The following is a 22,530-nucleotide window of genomic DNA, read 5'->3' on the forward strand; positions in this document are numbered from 1 at the left end:
CTTTCTATCAGACTGGTGCTTCTAAATTTAGAGTATTCTGTGAATTAAAAAAAAAAAACACACACACACATACACACTCACATACAACAGGCAGCCCCAACTGGCAGAAAGAGCAGCCCCAGTTTGCGGGGTTGCAGTCGGGTCTTAAATGGATATGAACTCTCCCTACCTTCCACTTTGGTGAGGGTGAGCACCGGACTGTTGCAGGCGGACAGCGGGGCAACCCTTGCGGAGTGTTTCTTCATGGTGATGAGCTCGGATGGGCTGAGCTCTAAACCGCTTCGACTACATCCCTGAAGCTGAATTGGTGCAGACACCAGACCTCTTGATGGGACCCTTGATGTTTCTAGAGCCGGTCTCCTGCTCTCTGTCCCCTTGCATCCATCCAACTCCCTGTTGATGTTATATATTTTTTCTTACCTCTGTCGTATCCCCCCACCCCCTTTCCTCCACTTGCCTTCCCTCCCCAAATCTGCTGTATCCAGTGCGTCCTGGTTGGTCTCTCCTCACGTACAGTTTGACAATTGCTGCAATTCGCCAGCGTCACACATCCATCAGCCCCCCCACAACATCGCAACCGCCTCTCACCACCCACCACCTCCTGTCCCGAGGCAGTCTTACCAGGCTGTCCTACCCGACCCCCTGCGGCTGTGGTCCCTCCTGGGCTGAGGAAGCTCTGCATGGGACTGACTGGACGCAGGCACTGACCTGGCAGCGTGCAGGCAAACTCTGGGCTATAAATGGACCCTGTGACAGATATGATGGCACCAGTGCAGTGTGTGTGGGGTGTTTAGCCCATAAACACTCTAACTGGAGCGGTTTCTAACGAATTAAAATGTAATGAAACGAGTTAATCCTTTTTTTTTTATGGGGACCACATGGAATCTCTGCAATTAAGGCTCATTGGAAGTCCCCAGACCCCACTTGGTAATACAGCCTATTGATTGGCTTTAAAGCTGTTTCTCGTGTTCATGCTGTTCAGTTTTTCTTTATGGCTGGTGTGTGAACTGCCTTTAGTTTAATCTGAAAATAGCCCAGAAAATAGTCTTCAAGGTGATGCGGTTCTTCACATGCATTACTTGGCATAGTCTGATGGTAGTAGTGTAGATAATTTTATGTTCTCAGTGAACAAGGAATATTATCCACAATTAATTTTGAAAATCCAATTAGTAGCAAGAGAACTTTTGTTAATTATTGGTTTTGTTCTATTGATGACACATGAGAATATGAATTCGGCTATACTTAAAAAAAAAAAATTAAATATCAAATTAATCACCCTAATTGAAAGATAATATGATCATTAGGTAGTTGCAGATGGACTGAAATATAACCCTTAGTATTTGATTCCCCAGTTCATTTGGTGATAGCTATGGTTACTGGTAGTGAAAGCAGCTTAATACTACAGTACACACTAACTAGGCATCTGCTTTGTCTGAAAACAGAAGAGCAACTAGTTTATCTGTTTACAGTGCAGCCAAGCAAACTCACATTGTACTGTAGGTGACGCTGGAAATGTTCAGTTTGCATTAACAGTAACTTTATACAGCTCTGATGTGGTGTAAGCGGGAGAATAGTAAATGAGATAAAATGACAAACAGCAACAGTTTCCTGTGAATCCACCGTACATAGGAATCCAGCCTGGGAAAGATGGACTCTGTGTCTAACAATGAAAATTAATATTAAGTAATTTTAGAATAGAAATACACTGAAGGCTGATTGTTAATACAATCAAAACCAGTAGCAATAAACTGCACACATATCCTGTGTTTGACTTCGCCAGTGATATTTTCAGGCTCATCTATGAGGGGGGATGAGAGGTGTCGAACACATTGTTGAGTGTCCTGTGACTCTTGTCTGTTATGACTCGTTCTACCAACAACAGAAAGCTGGTTTTGAAAGCTGAAGTGACAATTCAGAGTTTCACATCGAGTTTCATAACACTTTTAAACTAAGAGCTGTCCAACTCACAGCTGGTCAGCTGAAATTGTGCCTGATGCCCTTTCTGTGAATCTTTATCATGTCATTTCACGTGTCACTTATGTTTTACTCCCGAGAATCCATTATACACAAACAGATAATTCAGCAGAGGAAAGCAGATCGGCTGTCAGTGGTACAAATTGAACGGCTGAGTATTGATCTGAGAATGCCTCTGCCGTCCCCATGACCCTGCTTTAATGTCTTTAAAGACATAGGCCTGCATACATGCGTCCGCAGTGACTCGCTCTGCATGTGTCTGTAAAAGCCGCTGAGTATGAGCATGCCTCAAGGAAGCTGCACTGAATAATTCACTGCTTAGACTCTACCTCACACTCAGGGTAGAATCCCCTGCCCAGCCTAACTAGGACAGGGAGCTCTAAAAACACTCTGCCCAGACCCATTCTGACATCCCTCAGCAACAAAATCCACTGGATCCTCTGCTGTTTTCCATTGCTCCCCACTCCTCCTGTGTTTGGGTTTGAAAATGGGAAACGTCAGGAACAGCAGATGGGAGCTAATGGATGAGGTGCAAGAAGTCACAGCGAACGAACTAAAAGGGCAGTACAGGATGTTTGATGGATAAACATTATAAACATGTCACCTGTGTGTTATATTGTGTTGTGTGTTCGCAGTGAAAGATTCCACATCACTTTTTTTTGTCAGCGTCTGTGTGAGTTCCGTTTGGGGGCTCTGCAGCTGCCAGCTGTCTTTGGGAACTAATGTTGTCAATTTTCAGAAGCTTAGTATGGTAAGAACATGAAGATTCGGTCGGAGAGCTCTCGCTGTTATTGATAGAGAAGACAGGGAGGTGGAAATAGGTGGAGCGGGTGAGATCATTACAAGATCCCAGTCAGTGACTCATAGACTTTTACCTGCCAGCACGGAGGAGGATCAAAACCAATCCATGCGAGGCACCACATGACAACTCTCTCTCGAACACACATTCACATACTGTATATGAATAAGTATAAGCATTTGTGAGCAATAAAGAAGTGCAAAAAGCCAAATCCTTTGAGGTTCCTGCATCAGCACAGCCTTCTGAATCCCTGTTTCTACCCAGAGACGGATGGAAGCAGATCAGGGACAAGAGGCGATTATTCTTTCATGGACAGTGGAAGGTTGTAGTGCGCTCTAAAGAGAGGCTTGAATTTTTTCTTAAATGTTTGCTCATGCTGAATAATGAGGGAAACCATAGTAGCCATTTTCCAGGTCAAATAACCAGTGCTGTTCCTGCTTATTGTCGAATCAACCAAACATAGTGATGTTTTTTGGGACAAAATAAATACAACTATAAAGGATATTAAGGAATATGGAACTTTAAACAACAACGCTGTTAGGTATGAAAAGTATTTGATGGAAAAGTTGACCTGTCTTTTGAGATTTAAAGGAAATTTCATTGATTGAAATAAGCACAATGAACATATCAGTTTCAATATGAAATGACTGGTAATGAGAATGTGTGCATAAGTTTGAGTCCACAGCTATTTGTTCTAGGCTATGTTGTGTTTGGGCAAAGTAGTAGTAAAGTTGCTTCATAAACACAGGACTAAGTGTCTACAGTGAGAATGTACTTAGGCACAGTGCTGGTTTGAGCTAAATGCTATGACTTGTATTGCATTCATAAAGCCATGCTGCTAACATGTGAAACGTGAGACCTTTCAGATCATCATGTTGGACATGATGGGATGACAAATAAAAAAAAATGCATACATAAGACAGAGCTTAAGAGTAAGAATGTGAACTATAAAGAAGTTAAACTAATTGGAGGTAACACTGATTTCATCTGGAGATCCAAATGCTACACACACATCTTGTACTCACCACTCTAACAATTACAAATCAGCTGTTGCCTGTAATCCTGCAGAGCAGGATGGGAAGAAGGAAAATGAGGTGGTCTGAAAATCAGTTTTATTGATTATGCATAAAAGTGCTCCTGCTGCAAATCTGACTGCACTTGATAGTGGAAGATGATTGACTTAAAGTGCTGAAAGGTGTGTGTAAGAGTAAATGATTTCTCACTGTTTGATCTAAATGAGCTAACAGAGCCAATGTGAGTAAATATGTCCGGCTTAATTTGCGTACAGCATCTGCTGGGCACAGTGTCAGAGCTGTTGCTGTAGCTGCCTCTTTTCCAAAGCATTAACAGATTTGTTATCGGATTTTACTATCCAATAACACAGCTCATCCTGATTTAAGACTAATCAATTGTTCAACACCAGTAACGACTACTTAATGTAAGCCTAACTCAGATGAAATTAATGAAGCTTGGTGACAGTTGCATCACTGGCCACGGTATCACAAGAGCTGAGTGTGTCTGACAAGACAGCAAGTGGTGTAATCTGTCTTGGACTTTCACATAACAAAAGTCAGATTTATTCCCTTAACATTTGTGTTCAAAACCAGCATAAACAAAAATCACTCACAAAAGTTGACATTTGAACAGTCATTACTCTGGTCAGGAGGGACACAAAATCTCTTTCTGTTTGATGGATAAAAATTAGTGCAAAACTACAGCTTTCAGCAGTGAGACTTCCATTACCACTCAGACAAAGATAATGCTAAATGCTGCCATGATATCAGCAGTGCATGGCTTTAATGTCGGTCTGTCAGTCTGTTGGTCCAACAATTTGGTCCAGACTGAAATATCTCAACAACTATGGGGTAGACTGCAATGAATTTTTTGCATACATTCATAGTCCCAACTTTGTTGATTCCATGCTAAAGTTAGACTTTAGCTCCAAGCACCGCTCACAGAGATGTTAGCACGGCTACAGACTCAGAATATTGTTGCACAACGACATTGTAAATAATGAACTAGCTTGATTTTTTTAGGGGACTTTTTGCAAGTTTTCCATCAAGTTTTGCTGTATGAGCAAAGCACATGAGGTTATGCATACCAAAAAATTAAATGGGTCAATTAATTTTAATACTACTATGAATCTTAATGCTGCAGTGATTAATATTTATACCAAATATTGACAGTGTTCTCTTTTAGATGAGATGATTTCAGTAATTTCTTTTCTCAAGAAAACATTTGAGTGAAGTTTCTATCTTCTCTGAACTTTCTTTCCCTGCACTGTTCCAGTCTGGGTCACTTAAGGCTCTTGCTTCGCATGGAAAACAGGTAGTGGAGCTGTAAACATGAGAGCAGAGGGTTCATTACCAAACTGAAGAGGAGTCTGTCTCGCTGCCCTCACACTTAATAACAACTCCCAGGGTGTGAAAAGGAAGGCGGCAGGGCTGGGGGGTGGGGGGGTTGTTGTGGCATAGAGTTCTAAATAACAGCTTGTTTCAAGTACCAGAAAGGTCAAGTCAAATTAACTTTCTCTCTTCCTGGGACCTATACATCTTCAGAGCAGACACAGCTCATCTGTGGAGGCAAGCGGCTGTCAAGGCACTGCAACCAACAGCAGTTTATTGGATTAATGGCCTCAGCGAGGTCCCCTGAGGAGCAGGTGGGAGAAAACAGTTGCCAAAACACTTTCCCCATTTTAGTTACATTGCAGAGGTACACGGTGGCCCACACTTACACTGATCTTTCATAGATGCCTGAAATCTTACACTTGCTGCCAAAATTGTGACTGGTACTACAACTCCAATACTGCTTTAAGAGTCGACGCATTAAAACATGGGCCAGCGATTTTCTACATGACATGTACTCTTCAAAATGATTTTTAATGAACATTTTGCAAATCAATCCCTTGTCTGGGGAAATTGATACCTCTGTGAATTATTGTAATATATCTTATATAACAGGACAGTAGCATGAAATGATGTGATGGAACAAACATTGTCAGTCAACTCCATAGAGCTCCATATAATTAAGGAGTGGTGATTTTCCACAGTTTGCAGTTATGCAGATATGCAGTATAAGACAGTACAAATAACAACACCTGATGGCTTGTACTGTAACAACGGTGTACAGATTACGCATGCGTTCTTCTTCTTTTTTTTTCTTCTTTTTTTTTTTTTTAAGAAATTCCTGCCAGTTAATTGTCTGTGAAATGATCACTCGACAAACTGGATTACATGCATACACTGTTCTGTGTGTGCCAACTTACACAAATACAGACAGTCCCACTGCATTTGCTTGTCAAAGCAGTGCACAGATTTGAGAGATTATAACCTCCACCCACTTAAAAGACAATGCTGACAACAAACTGACTCGTCGGTAAACTGACCTATCGGTAAACTGACCCGTCAGGTGTTCAGTTCACCTGATACTCCAGCAGAGGGCGCTCCTGAGGTTTGCCATCGGCTTGACCAAGGGGGAGTTGTAGGTTTCAGCAATGAGGATCACTTCCGCGTTCCTCGGCTGCCGCTACATCCAGAGGCCTCCGGCTACCTGCAGCTGGTGACAGGGGCTGCAGTGTCCGTGTTTGTTTGCCAATGTTCGGATAGGTTTTTGTGACAATATGGCTTCTTGTAATGTAGACTGTACTAACCGACCGTCGAAGGAATCTGTGTTGCAGTTTTTTCGGTAAGTAAATTTCTCACTATTTTACCTGGATGTTTGCACTAATTAGCATGTATTAGCATATTTAGCCGCTAGCTTATGACTTAATTGCCGATTTATGGTCGCTGCTGATACAGATAGAGGACCGGAGCAGCTAATGTTAGGAACGCTGTTGCGGTGTGTTCCGTGCTCTCAGAGTCTGTTTATTGCGGGAATACTAGGCTACAATTTTATTTCGTCTCATTTTTCTGTTTGAAAAGTCCGACATTGCATGGACAGAGCAGCTCCGTCAGTAAGTGGCTGTTGTTGTTTGTGTGCTGATGTAACTGTAAGTGGATAGCGGGTGGAGGCAGCTGTGAAAGCCGGTAAATATTAAATATTAAACATTTTAATATATTATTTTTTTATTATTGTTATCATTAATAATAATTACAACAATAATAGTAATGTTTTTAACGTTTTAATATATTGTATTAATACGAAATAATAATGATTGTTTCACAGTTAAATAATAGGCTAGAAATAAATTTCCCCCCACAACTCCACCAAACCCTGCAGCTCCACCTAAAACCTCTCTATCTGAAACAGCCATGTTTAAAACACAGCAGCAACATTATGATCTCTGTTGTATGCTGTGTGTCACGGTTACACGGGGTCGAGCTAGTCGGGTCGGACTCGAGGATTGTGGTGTCGTGGATGTAACTGTGTGTAGCTGCCGCTTAGCTTGTTAACCTAGCTGATTAGATGATTAGCCTTAGGCTAGCTCGGTTGCTCCGAGCTAAGTGGTCGGGTTCTCGGCCGGCTGATCCCGGCTGACCCGTAGAGTAACCGCCTCTTCGCCAAATATGGAAAGTACACTTTCACTAAAATCCAAGATGGCGCAGCTCAAATGCCCATGGTTTGGTGACAAAACCGACTCCCCGAAACCAATGGGTGACGTCACGGGTGCTACGTCTGTGTTTTATACAGCCTATGGGTTTGACCCGTAGACATTGGTAGAATGTAACAAAGTATTTGTACTTAGTTACTGTCCTTAAGTATTTTTTTAACGTACCTGTACTAAGTAAAAATAATAATAATAATGCATGCTTTTGATTTTACTCTTTTTGATTACATTTTGCAGCAGTTATCTGTACTTTCTACTCCACTAGACTGATTGCGTTGAGGCATTGTTTGCCTTTGCCAACCAATCAGGTGGCTCTATTACCTCCAATGTTTGGTAGCAGCACAAGCTAGTGGACTGGCCTGATTCCGGTGAGCCAGAGCCAACGTCGGCTGCGCATGAGCCCTCCAGCTCAGAATTAGACAGCCATCTTTGACTGTATTTAAGTAGTTATTGTATAGTTGCTTGTGAGCAGTGACATAGGCAGAGGTATAAATCAGTATATCTATGTTCTTTATCAAAATTTGGGGGCGCAGTATGTTAAGAGTGCAGCTTTGGACTTTGGACCGGCCTGAGATCGAAGGGTTGTGGGTTTGATCCCTTGACCAAGTACAAAAAAACGGTTACGGTGGTGATGTAGTACTTCCACTTTCACTTGAGTAAATATTTTGCGGGATATTTGTACTTTTACTTAAGTACTAAGCTTCAATACTCCCTCCACCACTGGTTGTCTAGAAGGAAGACAGAAAGAGTGAGACTGGCTGCCACTTTAAAGTAATGTGGGACTTCCTCTTAATTACAACCACAGCTAATAAAGTCCAGCAGTATCTATTAAATGCCGTCAAGTTGCAACACCTAATGATAGGACCTTATAATCACACTCTACCCTGGTGACCCATGCTTAATCAGGAAGAGTGAGTCTCCATTAAATTTGCATCCCACTAGAGGAATAAGTCCCTGACAGCACATTTATTCTTTCCAGTTTAGTTTGGTGTGTGAAAGTTTTATTATTTGTGGTGCAGACACGCAGGCAGGGTCAGAAGTTTTGGTCTAGGACAGAGGCCCTGTACACTGTAGGACATGATTGGAAGTGGTGGCTCAGCTGAGACTCTTAAAATGTGCAGTAAATGTGACAGACAAAAATACGGCTATAATCATTACATATTCATTTTAGAGTCATTTCCTGAGATCCTATAGTGTTAGTCTTCTCTTATTTGTTGTAGTGTCAGTTAAGCCACAGATTTTATCTTAGCTGAGACCATGGAATGGAAGAGACACAACACTGGACAGAAACAGGTCCTTGCTAAATATCAGTCCTGTGCTAACTCTCCAGTGGAAGTGGAGTGGTCAAGATAATAAGTTTTCTCTCAGCACTTTAAGTATGCATCGTCTATATGCATCACAAACATTTTTAATATTCAATTTATTCAGTGAAATTTCAAAACTGCCCGCAAGTTCCTCTGACCAACAACTTCCTGGTATTTCTGATGAAAACTGCTGATAAGAGGAGCAAGATTGTGTATTGGTTCTGAGGTCACCCCACTACTGAAATGGGCCCTGGTTGTTCCATCTTTACTATGGTTGTATTTGTCACATTATCTGTGAGGAAGCTTGTTAACTCCTACTCACTTCAGGAACAAAGAGACTGACCCTTGCACGCCAACTGCTGGTTAAAGCGAGAGGTTTCTCTCTATGCCTGCAGAGAGAGATTTTTTTTCTCTCCAGTAAATGGCGCTTGCTCCCTCTGTTGTCAAGCTATAGTATGACTTTTCAATCTTCAAAGTTTTCTGGTGCAGGGAATACAGTCTGGGTAATTTCAAGTTTAGGATATGTCATATCCTGGTTTGTGAATTTGATTCTCATTCTGCACCTGTCTGCTGTTAATGCATTTTTTAACAGTCAGACATGTCCACTGTTCTGAAACAGAAAAAGCCTCCCAGCTGTTTTTCTGCAGAAGTGGCTCATCTTTACGCTGCAGTTATCTCACTTTGCTAAACATTATTCAAATTGTTCTCAATTGCTGTAATAAAGGGGCAGCTTTTCCAAAAGCTTCTCTCTGCCACTTGCATTTACATCAGGCGATTACCTAAGCCTCAGAAGTGAGGCCATGAATTTATAACATATTATGTTATGTAATCTTTTCCATTCTACTATAAAACTGTTTTAATAAAAAGAAAATAGGCTCTTGGATTTTGTTCCTGTCTTCTGTCAGAACAACAAGTAATTTGTAGGTACAACCTCAAAACATGTAACAAATAGTGTATTTTAAATATCATATTGCTGAGATAATAGTGTATAAGCCAGAGGAAGATGGATCTATAAGGTAGTTATAGACGTAACACGTGCTGCTTTGAGTTGACACCAATTAGGGACGTGACTGTGGGGACATCATCCTGACACTGCAGAGCCTCCATTGTGCCCGTAGGGGGCACTGTGACCACATGTACTCAGGGATGAAACTTTGACATGAAGACACCTGCTCAGGGTTTGGATGAGAAATGACCAAGAAATCAAACTGCAGCCCAGCAGTGGGGCAAAAAAAGTGGGACAGCAGTAATGAAAGGTGATGAAATGACCCACATACACGGAAAATACAGAATAGAAACAAGCACGACCTGTGCAGTGCACTTAAAGAAAACCAGAAGTACACATTTGGAAGCACACAACCACACAGAAGGATCCAAGAGGAACACACCACTGCAGTGCATGCACAAACACACGGATGTCTCTTTCTGTCTTTCTTGTCCTTTCTTGGGACATTGTTAGAGCTCTGTCACAGTGGAGTGAGGCACTCCACTTTCATTTTTGATCTGGCATTTTCTTTTCAAGGTACATCCTTCATAGTGAGGTGACAAAAGGATATAGCAAGTCCAGAGTGACCTGAAAAAGCACTGACAACGCTATTATCTCTCTGAGTAATGGGTTTCCAAAAACGGAAACAAATCACTTAAAATTATTTAGGTTTAAGATTTTTAACAGTTTGTAAACAGTTATACATTAATACACATTTGGTTCTCTGGTGAGCATTCGCAGCAGTTTTTAAAGTTTTCAGACAACAGTGGATGTGGCTCAGAGAAATAAGCTACATCAAGCTTTGGATACACAGATCATACTTGTGAGCTGTTTTTGTTGTTTTTTTGGGGGGGGGTGGGTTTTTGATTGGTTTCGGTCTTTTCATGAGTTTGCGTGTTGTTAAGAAACAGATTATTTCCATCTTTATCCTTTTAACCGTCAGAGGGAACAATCTCATAAATTATAACATAATTTCCTAAACACTGACAACTTCTAACAGCGGTCACAAGTTCGAAGTCTAATCTAATGAACAAAAATCTAATGCATAAACAGGATTTTTAGGGGTAATTTGCATAAACCTGACTATGACCTAATATATCAGTGTTTGCAAGTGGCTGAGTTAATTCAGTTTCTTTTTCAGGAAGCGTTAACATGATTTTGCCTAATTTCTGTGTATCTGAGGCACACACAGGGATGTGTCTGAATATATCGCAGTATGAGGAAGCTTTCAAGCACTAGTGCAATGCAGGTTATTTTACATCCAGGCAGTTAAAGAAGGTTAATTAACATGAATAGCAATCGGCAATGTGAATTTCAGCAAGGTTCCGCTGAATTTCTTTTGTTCCTTGAATTTTTTATATACTTTTATTGATCCCTGGAGCTGCAGATCTTTTCTCCCTCTCTCCAGTTTGTGTTGTGTTGTGTGAGGCACTGAAAAGCCAGTATGTTACCGCTGATTAAAAGGGTTACAGAAGGAGTGAGGAGTTATTTATGTGTCTGAAAAATGCTGAAACACGTCTGGCCACGCAGGGGACCAGACCTCTAAACCCTCTGTTTGGAGACACCCTCGGTAAACTGCCAGGCCAATCCTGTGACTCTTCATTAAAGCATCTAAACAACAAATGAAAAGAACATTATCTGAGCCTGAGCGGCAATCAGGCCCAGAATCCTGCTGCTGCTGAGGTTGGAAAACAGAGGACCTGTTGCCACCTTTCACTAACTCGTCCTGCAGAAACAGCCTGACTGGCCTGCCTGCCAGTGACATGGGACCTTAAATGAGGGTTTCAACTTATTTCCATCTTTGTTGCACAGGGTGCCATGGAGACTGCTGACAGAACTGTGAACATCCTGTGCACAAATGAATAACAGTAAAATAATACACCTGAGACACTAGGCCTCAATTATGCAGAGATCCAGCGATATGAATCACTTTCCTTGAACATAATTGAGGCTGGCAGACAGACAAAAATTGGGCATAGGACTCTGCCTTTTGAGGTGAATAATTCAAAGCAAGGGAATAGGTTCAAACACCAAGAAAGAAACTTGTACTTAAATACAGTTGGCAGCTGCAGCAGCAACAATATAAGTCTTTCTCATGAGGGAGGAATGGTAGAAGAGGAGGTTACTTCAGATCTGTATAATCACGTTATCGTTGAGCTTCAGATCTGTTCGTTTTGTGTCTTTGAAGTGCTCGGATTGGTTGGTGCGTCCAGCCAGGTCGCTTTCAACACTAATCAAACTGGTTTCTGATCACGAGCGAACCTATCTTTCCATCCGTAACAGCAGGTGGTTGGAGGACCTTCAAAAGGCCAGGAGCAGGTGTGTGTGTGTGTGTGTGTGTGTGTGTGTGTGTGCTGTCAGTAGTGTAAAATTCACACTCTTTCTCTCCTCCATCTCCACTTCTCAACCTTAAACAGTGAGAGCACCGAGGCAAATAGCGAGCAGTCAGTGTCGGACAAAAATAGAACTTGTGGCCCTCGTGTTCCCAAAGCTGTAAATGCACAGCTTTGTATGCTTGTTATAGGTTTTTATGGAAGCGTTGTTTTCTTTATCAGCTGGTGATGGAACTTCCACAAACAGGGGCAATTTATCATTCCAATGAGAGCAGCTCTCATTATGGGGAAGTCTGCTCATTATAAGTGTGGTCTTAGCAACATGGGTGACAAATGTCACCTGAAATCATGTTCCACTCTCCACAGTAATTACCCTGAATTCACACACTGAGGAACAGGAAGAAAGAAAGGTGCTCCACATCTGAGGGTTTTCCTGTCTTTCAGGCTATTTGCACCATTTGGACAAGATATAATATTTAAAAGCTGTGAGCATTAAGAAACTTAAAACACTTATTTACAGGAGACAATATAATGAACTCAGTAAACTGCTGTAAACACTACGCTCTTCCTCGGTTTAATGTAATATATTCTCATTGTGACCATGTTTATTCAGGGTGAAGAGACAGCAAAGGCACTCTCAAAACTGCATATTTTTGGCAGCCACTGGAGACAAAAAAAAAACCCACAGCAGTCAAAGCTTTTAAATGCTCAATACAATTTTCAGTTATAAACAGATCTGTCAGAGTACTGTCCTTAAAGCGTGGAGTGATTGTGCATAGTAAGTACTTGGGTAAATGGAGGCCTGTGCATTGGCTTGATTTGAATAAGCATTGTGATTAAGTGGTTGTTCTGTACATGTAGTGGGCTGAGATGTGGACCAGTCAGCTCCCTGAGGGGGAGAGGAGGTTCAAGCCTTCCTGGCTCCTTCTGCACTCCTCCATTGGCTGTCGGCTCTCATCCATGTCCACAGCTCCCTTAATTGCCTGATTTCCTGACCCACGTTGAATACTTTGTACGCTGGGGGCTGGGGGTTATAATAATGACTTATAGTGACATGCTTTTGGAGGACTCGCTCCCTCGGCTATCACAGCTCGCACCAACAGACTACAGCCCCATCGCAGACCTCTTGATTTAATACTTAAATTAAATCCTCATATTAAGCTGTTCAAGAGTGGTTCTCACAGAAAATATTCAGGGTCTGGGGTTGGGAAGATTCCTGTAACACCAAGTGACACCAAAACTTTCAGATGAAACAAGTGCTTTATTTTAATTTATTTTAATCACTCCTCTATTCAAATATACACAGCTGGAAAACCTAAACCAGAGATAAGGTTAAAATCATTATCCCAACAATGAGCCGAAAAAATTAATCACTAGATATTTTTTATGAGCAATTAATTATTTAAGTCATTCAGAGCTGAAACAATGAGTCAATTCACCACCGTCAATCTACAGACAGCAAATCTGCAACCATTTTCATTATTGATTAATTGTTTAAGTCATTAAATTTAATTAAATTTCATTAATTTATCAGTAAACAGTGAATTGAATGTTGGAATGTTTTTTTTTTTTTGCTGGCTGGTTTGGATGATTGGTCGAACAAAAAACTATTTCACCTCTTTCTACAATTAGCAGATCAGCTATTTGTAGGTGAAATATGGGACTAACTGTTTTATAGCTATTTCTTTAAAACAAATACTTCATTATATAGCTACATGTATCGTATTGTACATGTTCAGTGATTTTTAAGTTGTGATTATAGGATGTGGAAATTATTATACTTAAAAAAAAGTAAAACATGATGATACTGTCCTCTGTACTCTGTAATCATTTAGAGGAATCTATAAAACCATAGAAAAATAAAGTGCACTTTTACTTGCGGGGCTCATGAAGACTCATCATCTGGGAAGTTCTCCATGCTCACAGAGTGTTATTGTTCACTATTTATGAAACCCTCCACGCAGCGAGGAACCAGAGAGATGGTTGGATGCACTTGCTCATGGCTTTCGAATTTCAAAGGAAATCAACTGCTTACACTCTCACAGTCATTAGTGATACTCCTGCGAGCACACCAATAATCTATGAGACGGAATGAGAGATTGAGACTTGGCTAGACCACAGTGTGCAGCTTACAAATGTGAGTCTGATGTAGAATTAGAAGTTCACAAGTTAAATTTCAATACATCTGTATAATCTTAATCTGTTTCAACTGACTTCCTCCTTCCTTATGATCTGAACTGGTGACACCTATCAGCTGGTTGTAGCCCAAATTTCTATCTACTTGAGTTAAATCTCAGTCTCATCAGCCCATCAAAATAAAAGATAACTTTTCCAGAAACATTAAAGTTGGTGTGCGCTCAGTGTTCAGTGAGGATCACTCCCCAGTGAGGATCACTCCCCTTTGAACAACATCAGATTAAAGGGATCAGCTGTCAGACATTCACCATGACATTCATTACATGTTTTTCTCATGCAGAAACACCAATTAGCCAGCCTCTCACAGCCTGTGCACGCTGCAGAGGCAGCGTGGGGGTCTCTATCATGTAGAAACAGATTCATCCAGTTGGTCTTCTTTGTTGTTCTTCTAAGCCTCATCTTTGTTTCTCTGACAGATCTGTTCAGACTTTGTGTAGCTTCTGTTATTTTTCTCTAGAAGCAAATAGTTCTCACACATGTACAGTAGTGTGTGTGCACGTACTCCATCAGCATCCAGCATCGTCAGCATCCTCAGTAGGTGGTGTGTTCAGGAAAACACACCATCTACTGAAAGGAACAGTTTGACATTTTAGGAAATATGCTTATTTTGCTCTCTTGCCAAGAGTTAGATGAGAACATTGATAAAACTCTCGTGTCTGTGGAGTTGATATGAAGCCGCTGCCAGCAGCTGATTAGCTTAGCTTAGCATAAAGACTGGCAAAACGGGGAAACAGCTAACCTGTCCAAAAGTAAAAAAAATCACTCTGCGGTACCAGCATCTGTAATTCTCACTAATTAACACATTATGTCTGCTTTGTTTAACCTGCATAAAAACTGGACTGTGAAAATGACAAATTGCAGTTTTATGAGCAGTTATGTGCTGATTTTCTTTTTTTTTTTTGTGGGGGCCCAGTGTCCTGGAGTCTCTGCAGGTTGCCCAGCAACCAATTATTACCCCTGTTAAACCAAACCTGTTTTTGTGTTTTTTTTCCATGTTAGAGTTTGTACGGATCAAACAAGTAAGATGTACAGTAATGTGTGAGAATTAGTGAGTTTTATAGGTGCTGGCAGGTGGAGTTTGTTACCTTTGGACAGAATCAGGACAGCTGTTTCCAGACTTTATGCCAAACTAACAGGCTGCTGGCTGTAGACTCATATTAACTGACCTGTGGTATCGATCTTCTGATCTATAAGTCTCGGCAAATAAGCTTATTTCTCAAAACATTTAACTATTCCTTTAATCCTTGGTTTTAGTCAGTGACAAAAAAGATGCTTCAGTGAGTGATTCACAAAGACAGCAAAGAGAATATATCAGATCTTCCCATGGCAACACCAGGCACAGCATCCTGAAGGCTTAACTGTACTGTTTTCCCCCTGCTGGTTTGCCTCAGGCTGCACCATCACAACCCCCACCCCCTCCTCCACCTCCAACTCGTTTCCTTCTCTAAAGATAACAGAAACCACACTTCTTCTGCAGTATATCATTGCCAGGACCACTGAAGGTGATAAATTCTTAAATCCAAATATGTAAGCTAGCACTTGACCAAATGAGACCAAACTACTCTCTAAACGCCATGCATGGCTGCTCTTTTTGTTTCCTGCTCGCCTAAGACAACAGAAACCCTCTCCAAATTAATCTCCAGTGTCACAATGCTGAGCTCACTTGATTCTGGCTGCAGCAGAGACATAAATGGCCACACATTTCTCTTCTCCGTGTGCCTACCTGCTTTTATCTTCAAAAAGAAAGCGACTGAGACAAAAAGTAAAGGTGAACGAGGCCAGAGAGGATGAGACTGGAATAGATTTAGGTACAGTAGCAGATGGGTTGATCGACAGGACTGCAGCTCTCGCTCCGCTGCAAAGATTCAGTCACACATACAGTTCATAAGAAATGTCAGACAAATGAAAACAGACAATGAGTGCGTGGAATAAAAAGGTGGCATGAGCAGATGTTGCATGACTGTGCAGGGGTGAAAAGGGGATAATAATAGCGTGTCACCAAAGAGGATCCTGGTAGAGAAACAAACCACACTTGCAACTTTTATGTTTTTATTTTTCTGTAAATATATGATCTGGGATAATCATGGGATATCTGAACAAAGCAAACAGCTGTAGATCAAGGAGATTTGCTGAAGGGTAAAATATTTGTTGGCTGTGGCTTTGTGCATCTTTGCTACCAGCAAAGTCTTGCAGCTGGACCGCATGTAATCCTGGCATGTGATGCCTGCTGGTATGGTAAAGTGATGCTGTGTGGTGCAACACAACAGTCAATGACAGTGGGTCAGTGGCTGCATTGTTTGCCATTTTGTCCGTTTCGCTTTATTCAGTAAACCAACCACAGTGACAAATCACACCGCAGTCTGTAAATGGGCTGAGGTCTGATGCAAAAAACAGAAGAGTCATGAAAAAATTAGAAAATGTATCCTCTCTTGTCTATCAAATGTTGATGTCCAGCACAATTTTCCAAAATATTTCCCATATCCTGTATGCATGAAAGAAAAAAAAATTCTATTCTTGCAATTTGTTGTCTCGATAGCCATGAAATTCACTTACAGAGCTGCTTTAGAAAAGTGATTCTTCTGGTTTCACACTGAGTCAGTAAATAAAAACAGATCCTAATCATAGTCAAAGTTGTAATCATCCATCAAGCGACAAAAATGTGCAGCCACACCGTTTGCTGACAATACAATCAAGCGTAATAATAACCTTCACTTACATAAATTTAAGAATTGAACATAATCAATCATGACTCAAAAACAGAATGCCCACTTTATCCCGTTGGAACGTTTCACGAGTTTGTTTCTCTCTCTTTTTCATTTATCCTTGGGGACAAAGTATCAGGTTTAAAACAAACATGAATTAACACTTGAAGAATTAGTCATTCTCCTCGTTCACTGTCTGCATCTCCACAGCATGAGTCACTAATGCTGACGAGAGGAGTGCTGACCCTGGGGGAGGTGGACTGTACACAATTTATTTACTAACATTCGTATGTTTACTGCCCCGTCTCTTCTTCTGATTTGTTGGAGGCAAACTGACTCATTTTGCTCACTAGTGAGTAATGATTGCTTTGACATTTCTGTTCGTTGAAACAGGAGGACTGTACGATGATTACTGGATTGTACAATGAATGTGACATAAATGTAACAGTTGTTATGTTGTTCAAAGTGTACAAGGCATATCACTTACTAATGATAATCACCAGCTAGTATCACACTCATGTCCCATTCTGGTATTTTATTTGTTTGTTTTTTATATTATGTCTGTTTCCTATGATTTATGTCAGTGTTCAACAGTGGCAGCTGTTGTTTTGATCAAACTGTAATAGGCCTTTACCAGTATTTGCAGGGTTTGCAAATATCAATAAGTTTCCTTAAAGTGTGCAAGAAACTTTTCAAATATTTATGATCAGCCCCAAAAGGAGGGCTGTTTTGAACTCTTTCAGGTCTGTTGGGATCAATCTGGTGACTTCTTTTGAACTGGTTTTGGACTTTAGTGGACTCTTTAGTGGAATTCTTTTTGAACTTTTGTTGATTTCTTTAAGGACATTATGAGGACTCTTGATTTGGTTACTTGAGTATGTTCTGTATCTCCTGTTTTAGTTTGAAATCTGAGTTATTATGTATCCATTGCCGGTTGTTCAGTAATTCCTATTCCTTATTTTGAAAGTCATGTTACTGTTTGTTTTCTTAAGTACTGGTTTCAGCATTTGCTATTTTTTTTTAAAGCCCTGGCCCTTGTGTGTTTGTTCCAAGCTCACTTCCTGTCTTTGTCTTGTTTCCCGCCTTTGTTGATTGTCTGTCGCGCCCTAATGTGAATCACCTGTTGCCAATTTAGCCCAGTGTATATAAGTCTCATTGCTCGTCTGTCAAGCTGTCTGTGTTCCTACTGAAGTCTGTCCCTGTTGTGTTCCTGCTGTGTTTATACCTGCAGTTGTTATCCCTGTGCTTGTCCCTGTGGTTATGTTTGTTCCTGAGCTCCTGTCTGCACCTTGGATCCTGCTTGTGTTTGCCTCCTGGTTCTGTCTCCTGTGTTGATTCTTGTGTTCCCCTTTGGACTTACCCCTGTTGCCTGGTTCAACCAGTAATTATCCCTGTTTGCTTTAGAGTTTGTGTTTGTGAGTTTTCCTCTTTTGCGGATGATTTTTGGTATTTGCTCAGTATTGGATCCTGGCATCATGGACTGTCTGCCAGTGAATTTTTAAAGAACATAGTCATCAGTCTGTCTTATGGAGTCTGCATTTGGGTCCTTCCCTCATGTCCCTGGCTGCAGCTTCGTTATATATAGGATATGCAAAACTGGCAGAAAAAGGTAAAGGAGGCTTATATTTTTCCAGTGTTCAATATGATTGAAAAATTGAAATGGAAAGGGGTAAGATTGCTCTAGAGAATGGGATGTGACAGCAGTGCCCAACTTTTTATAACTAGGTCAGCTGATACAACACTTTTCTCTCAAACCAAGGCTAAAAACTACAGGACTGGGATATAGATAGAGCTGGCTTTTGTTTCTTTTTTTTACTCTTCTACACTTTTACTCTTGACACTTGGCACAGATGCAAGTTGTCAAAAATTCTCTTCTTTTTTGGACCATTTTCTTCTGTTACGCTGATGATGCCTGGACCTGCTAAAAGCAGAGCAGATATACACAGGAATATATTTAAACTCTCACTCTGAAGCAAGATTTGAACTACTTAACAGCAGTTGATGAAGGCTTGTGTTTGTGTGCATCAGGGCTACAAACTGCCATCAGTCCTCATCTTCTCCCCATCAAGGTGCCAAAATAAGCTTCCTAATTACTTGCACAACCCCATTTACACTTTGCTCTTCCTGCTCTCAAGCACCGCTCTTCTGCGGCCAGCACAGACAATGATGTGGTGTGTGTGGCCACAGCAGACCCTGGATTAATTACACAGAGGTAGGAGTCATCACTTCACAACTTCTAATTAACAGCAGATGAAAAGGAGTGAGGAGGAGGAGAAAGGGGGGTGACGGCAGGACAGGGTTTGGCATTAAACTGGCAGCATTTCCATTACAAGGAAGAGTGAGCACTGAGAATCAAGCACCACAGCTGTAAATTCAGCTAGCTCGGCTGTCTTCAGGATTCATTGTGAGAAACACAAGCACTAACATTACCAAGCTGAGGCAACCAGTTGTCTCAGATATTACATAAGCTATACAGATGCTCCACAACTTCATGCATGCAGTATATTTACCACTCTGCTTTCCATCAAGCTAAGTGTCTCTGGGACAAAAAAAAAACCCAAATGGGTCTTCTAAGAAGCATCCAGCTCTGAAGTGAGGCTGAATCTTTTCCACGATACTGTTTCAAGCCCACTGAATTAACGGTCTCATTTGCTCCCCTTTATCCGCCCCTCTATCTGCGCTCATCTCCAGCACTTTGGATGACACTGAGAGCAAAGACGAGCAGCTGAAAGAGACAAGGCTGGAGGTTTTCTTCTTCAAAGTGATAGAGCTGATTTTGTACCTCCTCCAGTCCACTGGACACCAGGGGGACTTGAAGAGCAGGTGTGTGATGATCTATGCGTCCTTCTCAATTATAGATGTGATGTTACGCAACAGAAGCTGCTTCTACTGTAGTGGAGATGATAAAAAAGCCTAAAATACACTTGTTCAGAGCAGCCTTACTTGCACTTGCTTAGATAGAATTTTAAACTAGAAACATTCAGCTCAAACAGTGTTTCTGAACACTGGGAAAATTATTTAAGGACTGGTTGGAGTCAGAAATTTTTGACAGTGACATGGCAACAGTTCATCCTTATAAAGCAATAACAGTGCTCTCCAAAGCATAAATGTTTCCAAGTAATCTTTAAAAATGTTGAACCAAATTCAAAATGTCGCCCTGTTACTGGGCCACTATGCTCTGCACTTCACTGAATCTATCATTACTTCATTTTAAATCAGGATAAGCTCCAAAGGCACCTTCAGAACTGTCTCTTACACTGAACTGTGTGCTTGTTCCTTTCACTGCTGATTTTCTAGGCCTTTCAGTTGACTGAGAGCTGAAGCAGGACAATTTTGCCGCTCAGTAATCGTACTCCTCCAGAGGCGATGCCTCAGCATCTTTGGTGAATGGTAAGACTCCACGGTTATTGATACATCAATACCCACAAGTGGAAAGGGCCTGTATGTCTGAATAATCCCATTCAGGCAACATGTTAGATGTTGGCATTGGTGCCATATGGATTTGGTATTTATACCCAAAACTCATAAATATGTGTCCCACTGTCATATAATCCATTTACATAAAATATTAAATATATCATGATGTTCAAGTCTTCTGGGTATATTATTTTTGTTTAGTATGTTATGCATATCACTAAAACATGTGGCAGTGCTTTAAAAATTTATGCATAAAGAAGGAAAAGCAGTGTAGAGATGAAACTCCGCTGGGTAATGAATTGTTTACCTAAATACTGCGTAGTTGTCTCAGTTTCCTTTATGTCTTTTTGCTCTGTCTCTTCGTGGATGACTGTGCATGTGAGAACGTGAACGTGCACAAATTTGAGAGTAGCAGCGGCTCCTGTTTACATACGTAGGCGATCTTGCCCCTTGACTGAACATCAGCCTACATGACGGGGACTGGTGCCCGCTCTGTGCGTGCAGTCGCTTGGCTTGAATAAAGGCTGCAGATGTGGAGGATGTGGATCAAGGTTGGGGAGTTTTCACTTCCAGGCTAATACACACTGTAACACAGTCACATCATACAGAGAACAAAAGGACAGAATAGTTTTTTTTTCTACCCACTGAATCAATGAATTTACCTCTCTGGCAAATAAACAACTGAAATGGCAGTGCTATTGTCTTATTATGCCTCATTCACACACCAGGTAAATAATGGTGAGGTAATCGGTTTAAAGGTAAATTTCATACACTGACGGCTCATCACTCTGGTAGTCCCTCATTTACTTCTATTTCAGTGATTGCCTACATTTCCCAGAAAGCTTTTCCCAATACTAAAAGTTAGATTTACGTGTAAGGAGCTGAGCAAGTAAGAGCACGTATCTAAACAACTAATCTCATCTTTCTCCTCAGTTCCAGCTGAGCTGAAAGGAGTCATTCTCGTCGTCAGTCACAGTCGGCCCATACCTTGCCCATCCCTCCCAGCTGTCCTGTTACTGCAAGCAGCAAATGTGTACATGAGTACATAGGCTCTCTCCAACCTGCTCCACCGCTGCGTCTCACCATGCCAAAACCCTGAGCTCAAAATAGAATCCAACTTCATTTCATGCCTCGCGAAGCTCTAAATTTGCACCAGAGGGGAAGCTACATTTGTGATAGATAGTGCGAGTAAATTGGGAGTAGAACAAAGTCTGTTTGTCTGACAAATTGTTTAACTTTTCAGCAGAACCTGACAAATCTAAAGGGAAAATTTCACAGATAAAGGAAAGGCCTAATAAAACAAGCTTTTTAGATTGAACTTGTCTAATGGACATAACTCATGCCCAGAAAACCTACCAAAGCAAAACAACCATTTCAAATTTACTCAATACTATGGGGCAACCTGCACTTCTTTTAGGTTAACGTTATCTTCAAAGGGACCTGCTTGTACCTAAAGACAATCAAAAGTATGGAATATGAAACAAAAACTAAATTAAAAGAAAGGGAAAAAAATGATTCCGCGGCCAATGGTTCCATTTATTTTTATTATTAATCGTGGACGTAGGCAGGATGTTATAACATTTCATTTGAATTCGGCAAAAGTGATTCCCCCACGGACATATAAGAGACAGATAATATGTCAGAGTTCCTGCTGCACTGATACCACCGCTCTGCCATGTTATGTTAAAGCTGGCCAGTGAAAGTCTCGCTCTAAGTTACCAACCAACTGCTTCTTTGATTGAACCTAGAAAGTACAGACAAATGAGAGAAAATGGTATAAATATATATGCTAGGTTCTCTCTTTCCCTCTTCCCTCTAAATATGTATTGTGGTATATACTGTGGCTTAATATATTCTCTCCAGTAACCTTTCTCTAGTAACCAGTGACCTTTTCTTTGATATAGGCATCAATGCGTCCATCCATGGCCATTTTCACAGTGGAATTGAAGCATTTTTCTCCCAGGCAGGGTAGGTGAAATGGTTTGTTGATCTTCACAGAGAAGAAGATTACTGGCATTTTGGCTGTATTTATGTGTTTATCAATCTATTCCAGTGGAGAGAGAGAGAGGAGAGAGATGCCGTGTAATTCTAGAGACGAGAATCAAACAGAAGACACTACAGGTACATGGTTTGAAGCGAGCTGAGTACATCTAAAGCTCGGTCCAAACATGCTAAACAGCCTGAATAAAGAGCTGCGACATGCTGGGATAAAAAAAAAGGAACAAACCTGCAGTATAATTCACTTATGTCTACTACATCAAAAGCAAAACTCCT

General features: G+C 41.0%; 1 protein-coding gene across 2 annotated transcripts in view; it reads right to left on the reverse strand.

Moving 5' to 3' along the window:
- slc35f3b (solute carrier family 35 member F3b) overlaps positions 1–22,530 on the reverse strand; it is a 45,019-nt gene that overhangs the window by 18,457 nt on the left and 4,032 nt on the right. The window contains exon 1 of one of the 2 annotated variants that reach the window (XM_041050698.1): positions 170–245. The exons of the other annotated variant lie outside the window; for it this stretch is intronic. Coding sequence (XP_040906632.1) covers positions 170–245 — 76 coding nt within the window. Of the gene's footprint in view, positions 1–169; positions 246–22,530 lie in introns of those variants that run through there. 2 annotated transcript variants of the gene reach the window in all.

The sequence above is a fragment of the Toxotes jaculatrix genome, chromosome 11 (genome assembly GCF_017976425.1).
Source record: "Toxotes jaculatrix isolate fToxJac2 chromosome 11, fToxJac2.pri, whole genome shotgun sequence".
Lineage (NCBI taxonomy): Eukaryota > Metazoa > Chordata > Actinopteri > Toxotidae > Toxotes > Toxotes jaculatrix.